Here is a 14,072-nt window from a genome sequence, read left to right as displayed (position 1 = left end):
GGTATAATGGTAACTGGGGGTTGTCGTGGGTTTTTAACACAATGCCAGTTGACTTTTGAGCAGCAGTCCACTGGGTTCCCTTCTGCTAGAGCAAAAATTGCTTATGTAATCACATTATTGACTGATAAGGCACTAGCCTGGGCCACAGCAATCTGGCAGAAATAGGGTCCAGAATGCTCAGATATCACTCTGTTCACTAACCAGATGCTGCAGATTTTTGACCAGTCGGCCGCCGGCCAAGAGGCTGCTAAGAAACTTGTGTTTCTCCGCCAAGAGAAAGACTGTGTTTCTGATTATGCCATTGCTTTCCGTACTTTGGCCGCAGAAAGTGGCTGGAATGAAGCAGCTCTTGTCTCCACCTTTTTAAATGGCTTGTCTGACACTTTGGAAGACTGTTTAGCTGTAACGGAATGCCCTAATGATCTTGAGTCCCTCATCTCCCAGTCCATACGTCTGGATAATCGTCTCCAAGAGCGTCAAAGGGACCAGACCAGCGTCCAGCAGCCGACCAGTGTCCAGAGCCGGTCCACACCTCCATCACTCTCCTGGAGCCCTCCTGCTCCCACTGAGACCACAGAACATCTCTCTCAGGAAGAGAGGGATCGGAGACGAAGAGAGAAGCTGTGCATCTATTGCAGCAAATTGGGCCACTTCAGACTTTCTTGTCCCGGACTCCAGGGAAAAGGTCAGCCCCGTCCAGCCGAGGGAGGGCTGTGACGGGGGTCACTTGTTCTCCCGAGCTTCCAGGCGCAGGAGTCTACCTCTCTGTTACCTTGACCTGGGGAGGGCTAAGCCACTCCTGTCAGGCCTTAGTGCTGCTGGAAATTTTATTGACACTACCCTTGTCCAAAGACTGAAGATTCCCCAAGTTGCCAAGACTCCACTCTCCGTTTCTGCTTTAGATGGGCAACCTCTCGGCGATGGGAAGGTTACCTCAGCCACCACTCCACTTCACCTTTATGTTGGAAACCACAACAAGAACATTGCCTTGCATTTGATTGACTCTCCAGAATTCCCTGTGGTCCTGAGTTTCCCATAGCTGAACCGTCACAACCCGCATATTGATTGGTCGATGGGGTCCATCCTAGAGTGGGGTCCTACTTGCCATGCCACCTGCCTCTTTTCAAGTCCTTCCCCTGTGTCCAAGTCTCCAGATCCCTCCGAGCTGAGTAATGTTCCCACAGAGTATCTCGATCTTTTTACCAAACAAAGGGCCTGCGCACTTCCACCCCATAGGTCCTACGATTGTTCCATAGAACACCCACGCGGTCGGATCTTCTCTCTCTCCTTGCCTGAAAGAAAAGCCATGGATGATTACATCAAGGATGCTCTCTCCACTGGTTTTATATGCCCTTCCACATCTCCTGCTGGTGTGGGGTTTTTCTTTGTGGGGAAAAAAGATGGTGGATTGCGCCCCTGTATAGACTACAGGGGTCTTAACAAGATCACTATACACAACCGATATCCACTTCCATTGATATCTACGGTTTTTGATCTCCTACAAGGGGCCACCATTCGCAATGCTTATCACCTCATCCGCATCAGGCAAGGGGATGATTGGAAAATGGCCTTCAACACCCCCTCAGGGGTGTACCAAGTACCAAGTTATGCCTTTTGGACTCACCAATGCACCAGCTGTTTTTCAGGCCCTGATAAATGAAGTTTTGCGTGATATGATCAATAATTTTATGTTTGTTTATCTGGATGACATTTTGATTTTTTCAGGGTCACGCCACGAGCATTTCCAGCATGTGCGTCAGGTTCTGCAGAGACTCCTAAAGAATCACCTGTTTGTAAAGTCAGAAAAGTGTGAGTTTCATGTCAATGAGGTGTCATTTCTTGGCTTTATCATCAAACAGGGTCAGGTGCTGATTGATCCTAGGAAAACTAAGACTGTGCAAGACTGGTCCATTCCCAAGAATGTGAAAGAAGTCCAGCAATTCCTGGGGTTTGCAAATTTCTACCGGAGGTTCATCAGAGGTTTTAGTTCAGTGGCTGCTCCTATTTCTGCCCTTACAAAAATGAAGATGGCTCTTGAAGAGTGGCGTCACTGGCTGGAAGGAGCCCAGCATCCTTTCTTGGTTTGGACGGACCATCGGAACCTGGAGTACCTCCAGCAGGCTAAATGCCTGAATCCTCGGCAAGCTAGGTGGGCATTATTGTTCGGTCGTTTCAACTTCACCTTGTCCTATCGACCTGGTTCCAAGAACGGGAAACCTGATGCCCTCTCCAGGCAGTTTATGTCTGAAAACCGGGAAGAAGATATAGGACCAGTTATCCCACCTACAAGGATCATTGCACCCGTCCGTTGGGGAATCGAGACGGTAGTCAGACGGGCTCTTCAGCAGGATCCTGGCCCTGCACCTGCTGGTAAACTGTTTGTTCCCAGAAGAGCACGGTCTAAAGTTCTCCAGTGGGGCCACTCCTCACACCTCACTGCACATCCGGGTGCCCAAAGAACTCTGGAGTTTCTAAGGCGACGCTTTTGGTGGCCAGAAATGGACAGGGAGTTTAAGGACTTTGTTGCAGCATGTGCTACCTGTGTCCGAAGCAAAGACCTGTGACAGCATCCTCAAGGATTGCTTCTACCACTCTCCACTCCCAGTCGGCCCTGGTGACACCTGTCCATGGATTTTGTAACAGGCCTACCCGTCTCAGAAGGTAACACTGTCATTTTGGTTGTTGTTGACAGGTTCTCCAAAGCCTGCAAACTAATCCCGCTACCTAAATTACCTTCTGCACTTGAGACTGCTAAAGTTGTGTTTCACCATGTCTTTCGAGTTTTTGGTCTGCCACAGGACATCGTCTCTGACAGAGGTCCCCAGTTTTCCTCCCATGTCTGGCGAGCCATCTGTCGACTCATCGGGGCCACTGCCAGCCTGTCCTCTGGCTTCCACCCCCAGTCCAATGGCCAGACAGAAATGGTAAACCAGGAGATGGAGGCCACCCTTCGGAGCTTGGTTGCCGACAACCCTTCCGCTTGGAGCTCCAAGTTGCCATCGGCAGAGTACACTCACAATACCCTCCAGTCCTCCTCCACTGGTCTTTCCCCATTCCAGTGCTAGTTTGGGTTCCAGCCACCCTTGTTCCCCGAGCAGGAGGGTGAAACAGGCGTGCCGTCGGCTCTACATTTTGTGAGGTGGTGCAGACGAACCTGGAAGAGGGTCCGTCAGGCACTGCTTCGTTCAGCCGAATGGAACCAGGTGCAAGCCAACCGCCACGGAAGACCAGCTTCTCGCTTCTGTCCTGGACCGAAGGTCTGGCTGTCCTCCAGAGACCTACCATTACGGGTGGAATCCCGTAAGCTTGCCCCACGCTACAGTCACCTACAGACCCAAATTTCCCCGATCCATGAGGATCCACCCCACTTTTCACGTTTCCCGTTTGAGACCCGTTCTTACCTCTCCTTTTGCCCCAGCCCCCAAGCCCCCTCCTCCACCCTGTCCGCCGGCTGTTGGACTCCCGTCGGGTCCAGCGGTCTGTCCAGTACCTGGTGGATTGGGAGGGCTATGGCCCGGAAGAACGTTCATGGGTCCCTTCCCGGAACATTGTTGACAAGACTTTGATCAGAGACTTTCACCAGCAGCATCCCGGTCGTCCTGGAAACGCCAGGAGACGTTCCTAGAGGGGGGGCATTCTGTTACAATGTTGAACTTTTGTTGTTGACCACTAGATGTCACTAAACCTGATTTTGTCTTCACTAAGTTTTACTGCCTACTTATGCCTCTTGTTAACAGACCCACCTGCCCTCTGTTATCTGGTCATGTGAGCTGGTTAGCCAATTGTCTTAGAGTATTTAAGCCTGGTCTTTTCACTTTGTCTTTGTTGAGTCTTCGCTGAACGTTCTGTGAGTAACTTTGGCCTGTACCTCTGTAAACCTAAACTTTGTTTGCCTTACTTGTTCTTTGACCCTGGATTGTTATTACCCTGATTATTTGGATTACCCTTGGAATTTTCTGTCTGATGTTTTTGCCTTTTTGTGAATTTAAGGACTGTACTTTTTGCGTTTGGATTTTGTACCATATCTTCTGAGCTTTTTGAACTTTGACTTTTCGTTGTACCTTTAGCGTTTGGATTTTGTACCTCATCTTCTGAGCTTTTTGGAATTTGACTTTTGTGGAATAAAACTTTGAACTTTACCTGCAGTTGCTTCGCAAATGAGTCCCCCTCAGTTCCTTGGTGGTTCAGGGGATTGTTCACTGACTACCACACCGGAGACCTGGGTTCTAGACCCGGGTCTGACACTATAACGTCCTTACGGGAGCAAGCTAGCTATCTAAATGAACATGACCGGAAATAGTCTCATGGTGCTTTAAAGGCAGTCTAATTTAAGTTAACATCACATTAGTCAAATATTTGCATTGTCTTGCCTGTAGGCCAGCGGTGCAAACTGCATGGATAGGGGAGTGGTTATCCTTGTGTGAAACACTACAAGGAGAATGTTCTCAACTGGTTGAAAATAGGACGATAAATTTAAAACGCTTACTTCTCCAAAACTACAGAAAGGACATATTTAATACGTTCATTGTATTTCTTCAATGCCCTCTTGTGCGAATTGCATATAAAAACCAAGTAAGTGTGACCAAGCACCATGATACTCCTTTTTTAAAAAATGAAAAATAAATATTTGTGGTTTGCTATTAGATCTTTTATAATGTTCTCATTGTATTGTAAACAATGGAAATATACATCTTAAACAAAGCACACAGTATTGATTGATTGATTATTACCGGTGTTTTCTAACAATATAATAAACTATGGGAAAAAAACATTGTAAACACACAATAAATGATTACATGAACAATAGCCAGCTAAATTGTGACATCAAGTGTAAGTTAACATTTTGTGTGTTCCTGTGCAATTATTCTCTGATCTGATATTGATAACTTAATACTTTTTAACCCATTAAGGTCACAATTATATGATTATAGATGTAATTTGCTTATTATGATGCTGATGTAACAATCACTGCTGGTATTTGAGTTCTGGAATACTAGGACACAAACTTGGAATCATGAATAAAACATTGCAAAGAAATAGTTAGGCCTAAACATTACAAAAAGTTTAAGAAAAAAAAAATTGGGTAAGACAACTCATATATTTACATGTAGTATGCATACTGACACTTCATAAATACTTAAAATATGATCCAACAAACCATTGTCTAAACTATTAGTTTAAGGCACCGGCCACCATTAGCGAACTGTCTACCGTCACGTAATTTAAAAACTGTAACCTATAATTTGCGACGCCCTCCGCGGTATTCGTACCCACTTCTCGTGGGATAATTTTTGGTGCTCTTCCTTTTTTGGTATCGCAACAGAGACTCATGCGCGGTAGCCTTATCGGGGACGGGAGCAAAAAAACTCTTAAAAATCCACAAAGCTTTATGCTGCAATAGTCGCACCCTGGAGGTAAAACGTGATATTCACAAGCGGCCAGTGGTTCCCAAACTCGGTCCTGGGGGACACCTGTGTATAATGGTTTTGGGTCCAACCATAATTTCAATCTCTGAATTTTAACTAGGTGATTAATCAATATAATACTACTTGGGTTATTGTTTTATTTCATTAATAATGAACACCTTACAGGTTTGGCTCTTCATTTTATTTGTCTGGATTGTCTTCATTATCTTCCTGATGGTTAGTTTTAGTAGCCAGGTATCCACATTTTCACCAATTAGGAGCATATTGATTCAACTTTAATTTTAGCACAACTTAACAATTTACTTATTTTCATGCAGTTGTTTCAATAGGCTATAGCACAATAAGCACATAACTTCTGAATTCTATTCTTCATCGTATGTATAGCTATATCTTACATAACGTGGCTTACATAAGCCCTCTAAACGAAAACAGCATATGCTACACAGGGGGCCCCCAGGACCGAGTTTGGGAAGCACAGCTCTAGGTTAAGGAACGTCGCCCGTAGAAAAATAAGGAATCGAAGAGCCGGTGTGCCTCGTGGTTGCCGTAGTTTCCTCTGTTGCGGGTCGACGTAACCATGGTTATGCCCACTCACTTTCTGAAGCGTTGCTTGCTAGCAAGAACTTTGTGGTTATCCATATCCAAGTACCCATTATATTTGAAAAGCTAACTAACTTACATACATACGTATTATTATTATAAATTATTGATTAAGAAGGCACATGTCCGAACTACACCAGGCAGCTGCAGCTGGGGATTATGACTTGGTGGAAGAAATTGTGAAGAAGAGTAGATGTAACCCAAACCAGAAAGACATTGACTGGAACAACAAGACACCATTGCACTGGGCGGCAGCAAAAGGTAGCTTATATCATCTCGATACAGCTAATTGTCTTGTCAGTGTCGCTAAGCTTCTTGTTAGTAAGTTAATCAAAAGAACTCGCTAGCTATCACAAGAAACATAAGTTATGTATGTAAGTTAGTTAGCTTTTCAAATATAATGGGTACATACCGAGTATCCAGCGTAAATATTGACCTGGCTACAGTCACAATTCTGATAGTTCGAACTGCCACCAACTGCCATGTAAGAGCGCTATTGTTGCGTCACCATTTTCGAGCTCCATAAATGTAAACAATGGAATGTTGTGTGAAATCTGCCCGTTTTTCGGTGCCGTCGGGGTCCAGCATTTAAAATTGATGGAATGCTGGTAAAATGAGCGCTTAAAAGCCACAAAACCAGTAATTTCATCACATTAAAATTCCTAAGCAGAATTATTGTCCACAACACGTTAATTTAAGGTTAAACTGAGATTTTAATCATAATATTCATGTTGATTTCCGGAAATAAAATTTTCGGTTGTCCTCCCTACTTAGTCTAATCAACTGTACGTCGCTCTGGAGCCTCTGCCAAATGCCATTAATATAATTAATGTAAATTATGATATAACATAACTGCCTATGTTTCGCGAACATACACAACACAACAGTAATGTTTAGCCCCCGTCGTACGTGTAACGTTGTCATAAAAAAATATTCTTACCATGAAGAATCCCCGTCCTGTTTAACGTTACATTCTGGACACCTGCCTGTAGCGTATCTCTATCTTTGTTTTCTTCGCAGCACTTTTGACACAAGCCGTCCTAAAATATATTCTTGCCGTGAAGAGTGTATCCCCGCAGAAGTACAATAGGTCGTTAACATAATAGGTATAATGAAGGTAAGGTCGAGAAATGCCATTTTGAAAAAAGGCAAACTTCATGTGCTGTCGCTGCATTTAGATCAAACCTACCATGGTATGCATAAAACATCTAACTTGTTTGAGCCCCAAGCACTTTACTTCATTAAAGCATTTTACTTTATCATAATTCAAATATTTTTCCAATGCACTCAATTCAGTTCTTACAAATTAAGTGTTTAGCCTATAAATTATAATATGTAAGTAGCGTAAAATATGATCTGGGTTACTCGGGTGACGTAATCCTCCTGTGTACAATAAGCAGGGCCAGGTTGGATTCCACTTGAACATATTCCCTTCCCTAAGTTTCCTTGCTGTCTTCCGTCGAGGGAGGTATTTCCCAACTTTGTGACGTGCATCAAGCAAACTTAAGGGGTGGATAGATGATCAACAAACTAAAACGGAACTGAACGGCCCTCGCATCTAAAAGCGCTCCCCCCCCCCCGCAAGTATTTTCTTTTTCCTTTGGATGACATTGGGATGTTCATTAATAATTAATAAAAACCAACCTGGCGAATTTTTAGTGATAATGAAAACACATCAGCTGGTCTTATAAAACATGTGTGAGACCAGTAAAGCAGTGATACAATAACAATATACCACTGCTATGACATCTAATGCTTGTTTACAGTTCTATTTAAATGATCAATCTCCTGCGAAGCTGTCATTCAAGTCAAAATCAAGTCATGCATGCAAGCCGATGCACGTCAATCACCTTGCTACAATGTGCCCAGGTACGTTGGCCCCAGGAAAACCAGTTTGAGCTGGAATCTGGTCTGAACTGGTCAACCAGCTACCAGCTGTTGAAAATGTAATATGATAACACTGGGTCTATTTTACCTTAGGCGACTGGTCTAATGATTTTACATTTATGCCAATACAATATCAATACAATATCTCTATACAACTTGATATATTTGTATGTAACGGTAAACTTTGCCAGTGTATTTTATGTGGTGCGGGAAAATCATGGTAATCAGGGTAATTGTGAGAGTGAACTAGGTGGTGTGTTGGGCTTGTGTCCGCAATTCCAAGTTGATTAGGGATTTATAAAAGGAAATTGCACTGGCAGGCGTATGCAAGGTTTTATAAATCAGAATATTTTTTGTAACAAACATTTAGTGTGCTCAGCAGAGTTTTATAAATGAGGCCCCAGATAGCTAGCTGATTGTGAGCTAGATCCAGCCATCATTTTAAGATATCATAATGTCAATTAACTCTCTTGCTTATCAGTAGCTTCGCTATAGCTAATTTAGTTAGTGAGTACACCACAAATCGTACACAGAAAATCTTTTTGTTAAGATCTCGGTCATTTTTAATGAACGAAATGAAAAATAGCCTGTATACTTTCTCCAATTAAACATTTATTTGGATTATTATCCAATAGCCTAATAATCTCTTGCGTATTAGCCTAGAATATTTTACATAACCACTCTGGGTTTTTTGAGGCATGATAATCCTGAACAGGGGGTTCATATTGTCTGGTGACAGTAAATCTGAGCGAGGTGATCACTTATTATTGTTGATGTAAGTTAACTTTAAGTTATTTTTTACAACTCTTACAGTGTTATGCTCTAAATTGATTGATATGGCTGTTATAGTTAATGGCAATGTGTGAATCCCTGTGGTTTGAGCTAGCTAAAGTGGCTTCAGAAAGTATTCATACCCATTCACTTTTTGCTCACTTGTGTTGTAGATTTAATTTTAAATGGATAAAAATTTAAAATCAAAAACTAATTTCTATAAATATTCAGACCCTTAATTCTTTTAACTTTGTAGAAACCCCTTGCCATGTAATAAGCTTGATAATGCTTAGCTAGATGACAGTATATTAATGTATTAATATCAGAGTGCAGACCCCCCCCCCCGGCTACTTGTCTCTGAAGTGGCTACTTGAAGGTGTGGGGAACACCTTGGCAGATTGATGGCAAATTCTAGAATGTTCTGTATGACAGCAGTACTCCCCCCTCCCCTTCCTGTGCTCAGGGCAAACAGATATGGTGAAGATCCTGGTGGAGAACGGGGCTAGGCCATGCCTCAGGACGGATTCTGGCTGGACTCCTGCCCACTTTGCAGCCGAATCTGGGAAGCTGAGCATCCTTCGCTTGCTGCACTTGCTCCATGCCCCCATAGACAAAGAGGACTGCTTTGGAGACAGAGCTATTAGGATTGCCGACATATATGGCCATAAAAATTGTGTGGAATTCCTAGAAACGTAAGAGCTATGCTGCAAGAGGGCTATCCTGCTTCTTGCTTTTTTAGTCCAGTTTCCAATTTATTTATCCATTTTTTTCTTCCCCATTCAGAATGCAGAAGTTGAATTTAGGCCCTTTCTTAGTGGTTACTGCAGTGTTCCAAAGCAGGTGCAGCAGCTCCCACCCAACTTTTCACCCAGTCACCAGCAGAACTGTGCTTCAACTGTTTTGGATCAGTACATTTCATGGATTGAATAAAATTATGAACAGTGGTGACACATAATTATAGCCTTTATTTTTCAACTTTCATACTTATGTAGTAATGTTTCATGCCACATTTGTCCAATGTATTGCTTTATTTGTTTTATATAAAGGCTACGGCATAGTGGAAATGTCATGTTTCAGAACATAGAAACCAGTAGCGAACTTGTTGTATTTCCAATAAGGGTTTTTATTGGCAGATGGGTACGTTAAATATGCAATATGCAACACAGGCAAACGGCAATGTCAGAGATGAGGAAGTTCGTAATCAAAAGTCCAGGCAAAGGTTTGTGACCGGGGCAAACAGACACAGAGGAGGTAATCCAAATCGTAGTCTATATCTAATGTTGGCCAGATTAGTCAGATGTATTCAATCTCTCCCTTAGTGCAGGTAAAAGAAAGTGTTCAGCATCTAGTCTTGATTCTAGGCTTTTGATTGCCTTGATTTGATTGTCTGTTATTGGCATTTGTCATCATGAGGAGAGTTTTGCCAATCATGGCCAAAGAAGCCATTATGAGGCTGAGAAATAATACACTATTTAGAATAGCATTAAGAAGGAAGAGATTACCTGTAAACTCAAAGGGTAATTGCAAAGGGGCTGGTAGGCCAAGAAAGACCTCTACAGTTGATGACCGAAGAAACACTCTTCAAGAAGCAGGCGTTGATGTGTCAAGTGACTAGTACTCTCTGAAGAAGACTTCACAAACAGATCTAGTGTGGCTAGACTGCAAGATGCAAACTAGTAATCTGCAAAAATAGGATTACCAGGTTACAGTTTTCAAGTATGCAGATTTCTGGAAAATGATTTTATGGACAGATGAGGCCAATATTGACTTATATCAGAGTGGGAGTGTTACAGTTCGAACCCCAATAACAGACTCCAGAGGGGATTAAAAGCCTAGAATCAAGACTAGTGCAGGTGTTAAAAAGCTTTCAGTAAGGAAACAATTGAATTCACCTGACTAATCAGACACAGCTGAGAATCCCACTGTCCAATTGCTTTTCCAAGGGGTGCAGCTTTGCCATTTCTAAATTGGGTCAAGACTTGCTTCTCCTCATGTGTGTCTTCCTTGTAGTTTGAACATCTAGCTAAGTGAATCATTTAATAACATAATTTCAATCATGTGATACAGTGCAATACATAAGATCCTTTGTATTGTATTGTAATCCATAGTTGGATTGTTGTGTTGTGTTTCTTGTGCTTGTGTTGCAGTGCGGAAGTGGAGTGCAGGGACTACCGGCGGATGGCGCGTCTCAGGGGTGTTGTTCTGGATGACACTGATGAAGAGTGGGAGATACAGTACAAATGGAACAAATCGTGCATAGGAGGGGAGGACAAAGTGACAAAAAGGGGAAAATGTGTTTTTCCCAAAAAAACTGTTAAATTACAAACTAAAGTGAGTGCAATCTCCAGAATTAACACAAAACCCGGCTAATAAAACAATAGTGTTTACAATAATAAGTCCACCATACTTCACCATTGGATATGGCTTTCTTTCCAGAATGATTCCCAAAGTTTTGTAATCATGCTCTTTCAACCATGGGGGAGTATACAGCCTACAAAGTTTGCAAATTGATGTTTTATTTAACATGTATGCTGAATTGAATTAATACTAAGATGCAGTGTTGTGTTGACTAATTTATTCAGAAAATGTATTCAAAATGGGAAGGGCCAATCATACTCCATTCAGTTGCATGGCACTACAGTGTCAAATTTCTATAAATTGATTACTATTATTTTGCGAGATAACATTAGTTAATAGCCTAAAGTTATGTTTCCTTTCGGTAATGGTGAGCTAGTGAACTTTTCTTCAGCAATGATGTAGTTAGCTTTTAGACGCAGCAGGCAATTTTAGGCTGTGCAAAGTATTTTTTTATCAGCAACAGGGACAATTTTTTCTCTCATTACCATTGTGTTTCAGTTAATACATTTATTTCTAAAAAATATTACATTACTTTGGCTGGTGTAGGAACCACATTTCCCACAATCCCACGGAACAATTCCGCGAAGTCCACCCGGCATGACCTCTAGCTCGGTTCAGCCAATCCCGTAATGATGGGAGCAATAAACTTTCCCCGTATAAGGCATGTTCTCGGGATTGCCCCTTCTTCTCACTTCTTTTCGACGCAACCTTTTTGGCCATTCTCTTCATCTCATCTGCTCATCTTTTCCACCCAGAAAAAGGACCAGCGATCATCTTTTCAGCAACCGAACGGACCAGACGACAACGCGCGGCTGAGACGGGAACACATCAACTTTAGGATTCAGCGTATGGACTCAGTAAGACAACAAACATTCAGGCATAGCCAGTGTGTAGTTTAGTCTTAACTGATATTGTGAGTCTGTGTTTTCTATATTTTCCATCATTTCATGTGAATGTATTTTGTTAGCTATATATATATATATATATAAATATATAAATATGTGAATCGATTCACCGTCTTTCGCGTATGTAATTACAGAGTAAAACTACGCAAGTAGTCTCTCTTTCCACAGCTAACACTCGTAACACTCCCACTTTTATCTTTTACCTACTTTTACCTACTTTTACTTGCACACACACACACACACACACACACACACACACACACATCCTAACATACCTTACCCAACTAACCTCCCGTTAGTCCAACCCTATATCTGTTCTGTGTTTGTACGTCTGTTATAAATATATTTTATTAAACCCGGTCTGATCTCCTGGGATTTTCATGCACAACAGTCTCTAGAGTTAGCAGAGAATAGTCCAAAAAGCAAAGTACATCCAGTGAGCAGCAGTTCTGCGGGCAAAAACACCTTGTGAGGTCAGTGGAGAAGGGCCAGACTGGTCAAAGCTGACAGGAAAGTGACAGTAACACACAACATGTCAGACCTCTTAAGTGGATAGGCTACAACAGCAGAAGACCAATAAGTCTGAAAAATAAGTCCAATAAATACCTAATAAAGTGCTCACATTGATGATGATTCCATGTTGTGCAATTTCTTGCTGCACATCTTTTTTCAGAAGTGTTGTGTGTCCTGGTAGCTTTTTGAAGATAATGCATTTGAATTATTTTGTGTGTGTGTCATCTTTGTATTTGGAACATAAAAGAACATCAAAAAAGTTATGGCATGCAGTAAAAAAAGGCTATTATTACTGCAGTAAGATTGTCCTCTGTAAATAGTGCATTCTTGCCTCCTCCACAACTAACTGTCAATGGTAGGCTAAGCTAGAATTAAAAGACTACATTTTCCATGCCTGCTGTGGCAATGTTGCTATAATCATAATGTGGTCTGGTGCGGTCTTGTAAGATAACAGGCTATTCGTGTTTGTCATTGCTGGTCTTTTAAAATTGTATGTGTATCGCTTTTATACTCCATCATGTTGTTGACTATTGGACACCTCCTCAACCATCAAAATGCTTTATTCCAGGCCTTAACCGCTGTGTCTGCCTCATTCCACCAGGGTGCCACTTTTTTCCTTCTTTTGCGAAAGGCAGGAATACACCCTGGACAGGTCGCCAGTCCATCACAGGGCACACACACCATTCACTCACACACTCATACCCACAGGCAATTTAGACTCTCCAATCAGCCTAACCTGCATGTCTTTGGACTGTGGGAGGAAACCGGAGTACCCGGAGGAAACCCACGCAGACACAGGGAGAACATGCAAATTCCGCACAGAGAGGCCCCGGCCAACGGGGATTCGAACCTAGGACCTCCTTGCTGTGAGGCGGCAGTGCTACCCACTGCACCATCCGTGCCGCCTACTTAAAAATCCTTGAGAGAAAATGCTGCAAAGTTCATGTTTTAGCACAGCACATGTACCCTAGGCAGGTTTATCCTTGAATCTTTGAAAGATGCGACCAGAAAACCTTATGGCTATCTGTTGGTGGACTTAAAAGCTCAGACACCTGAAGAGTATCGCCTCAGATGTGGTTTGCTTCCACCAGGGTGGCCAGTGGTTTATGTGCTCATGAAAAAGTAACCTTTGGTGTGAATATGTCAGCCCATATTAAAAGACACTGGCCTCTTTTAAAAGCACTATTTGAAAGCAATGCTCTGCAAAGACGGTACATTTTTTTAATTTTTATTTTATTTGACCTTTATTTATACAGGGAAGTCCCTTGAGAGCAAGCTCTCATTTTCAAGGGTGCCCTGTTTACAAAAAACATATATAAAAGATACAGGTTGCAACAGACAAGATAAGAGCAGACAAAAAAACAAGCTATAAAAAACATAATAATTGGTAAGACACTAAAAATCAGGTAAAACACGAGCAGTTCTCAGTCATGGTACCCACGAGGAGCACTCTAAAAGAGTCTAGAGAAACAAATTGATCCAATTTTAGAGTGTCCTGGAGCCTATTCCACTTGTTCCGGAGCAAAAGCAGTCTTTCCATATTCCGTCCTCACGCGCGGAATGGGCAATCTGATGTGTGACTGCGAGCGTGTTCGGCAACTCATAGAGTTGT

General features: G+C 42.4%; 1 protein-coding gene across 1 annotated transcript; it reads left to right on the top strand.

Annotated features, from left to right (window-relative positions):
* The first annotated feature begins 6,061 nt into the window (after positions 1 to 6,061).
* On the top strand, positions 6,062 to 12,053 carry LOC133107660 (ankyrin repeat domain-containing protein 66). Its single transcript, XM_061216705.1, has 4 exons — positions 6,062 to 6,287; positions 9,148 to 9,376; positions 10,832 to 11,015; positions 11,798 to 12,053. The coding sequence occupies exons 1-4, from the start codon at positions 6,149 to 6,151 to the stop codon at positions 11,939 to 11,941; spliced, it is 696 nt and encodes a 231-aa protein (XP_061072689.1). The 5' UTR covers positions 6,062 to 6,148; the 3' UTR covers positions 11,942 to 12,053.
* The last annotated feature ends 2,019 nt before the right edge of the window (positions 12,054 to 14,072 follow it).

Source organism: Conger conger, chromosome 1 (genome assembly GCF_963514075.1).
Source record: "Conger conger chromosome 1, fConCon1.1, whole genome shotgun sequence".
Taxonomy (NCBI): domain Eukaryota; kingdom Metazoa; phylum Chordata; class Actinopteri; order Anguilliformes; family Congridae; genus Conger; species Conger conger.
Note: the sequence above shows the minus strand (reverse complement) of the source record. Positions and strands in the feature narration are given on the sequence as shown.

Bases quoted from the DNA above. Each gene is read 5' to 3' on its own strand.
- LOC133107660 (XM_061216705.1), top strand. From the start codon at position 6,149: ATGTCCGAACTACACCAGGCAGCTGCAGCTGGGGATTATGACTTGGTG. The intron at 6,288-9,147 runs GTAGCTTATATC...TCCTGTGCTCAG, and splicing joins GCACTGGGCGGCAGCAAAAG to GGCAAACAGATATGGTGAAG. The intron at 9,377-10,831 runs GTAAGAGCTATG...CTTGTGTTGCAG, and splicing joins TGTGTGGAATTCCTAGAAAC to TGCGGAAGTGGAGTGCAGGG.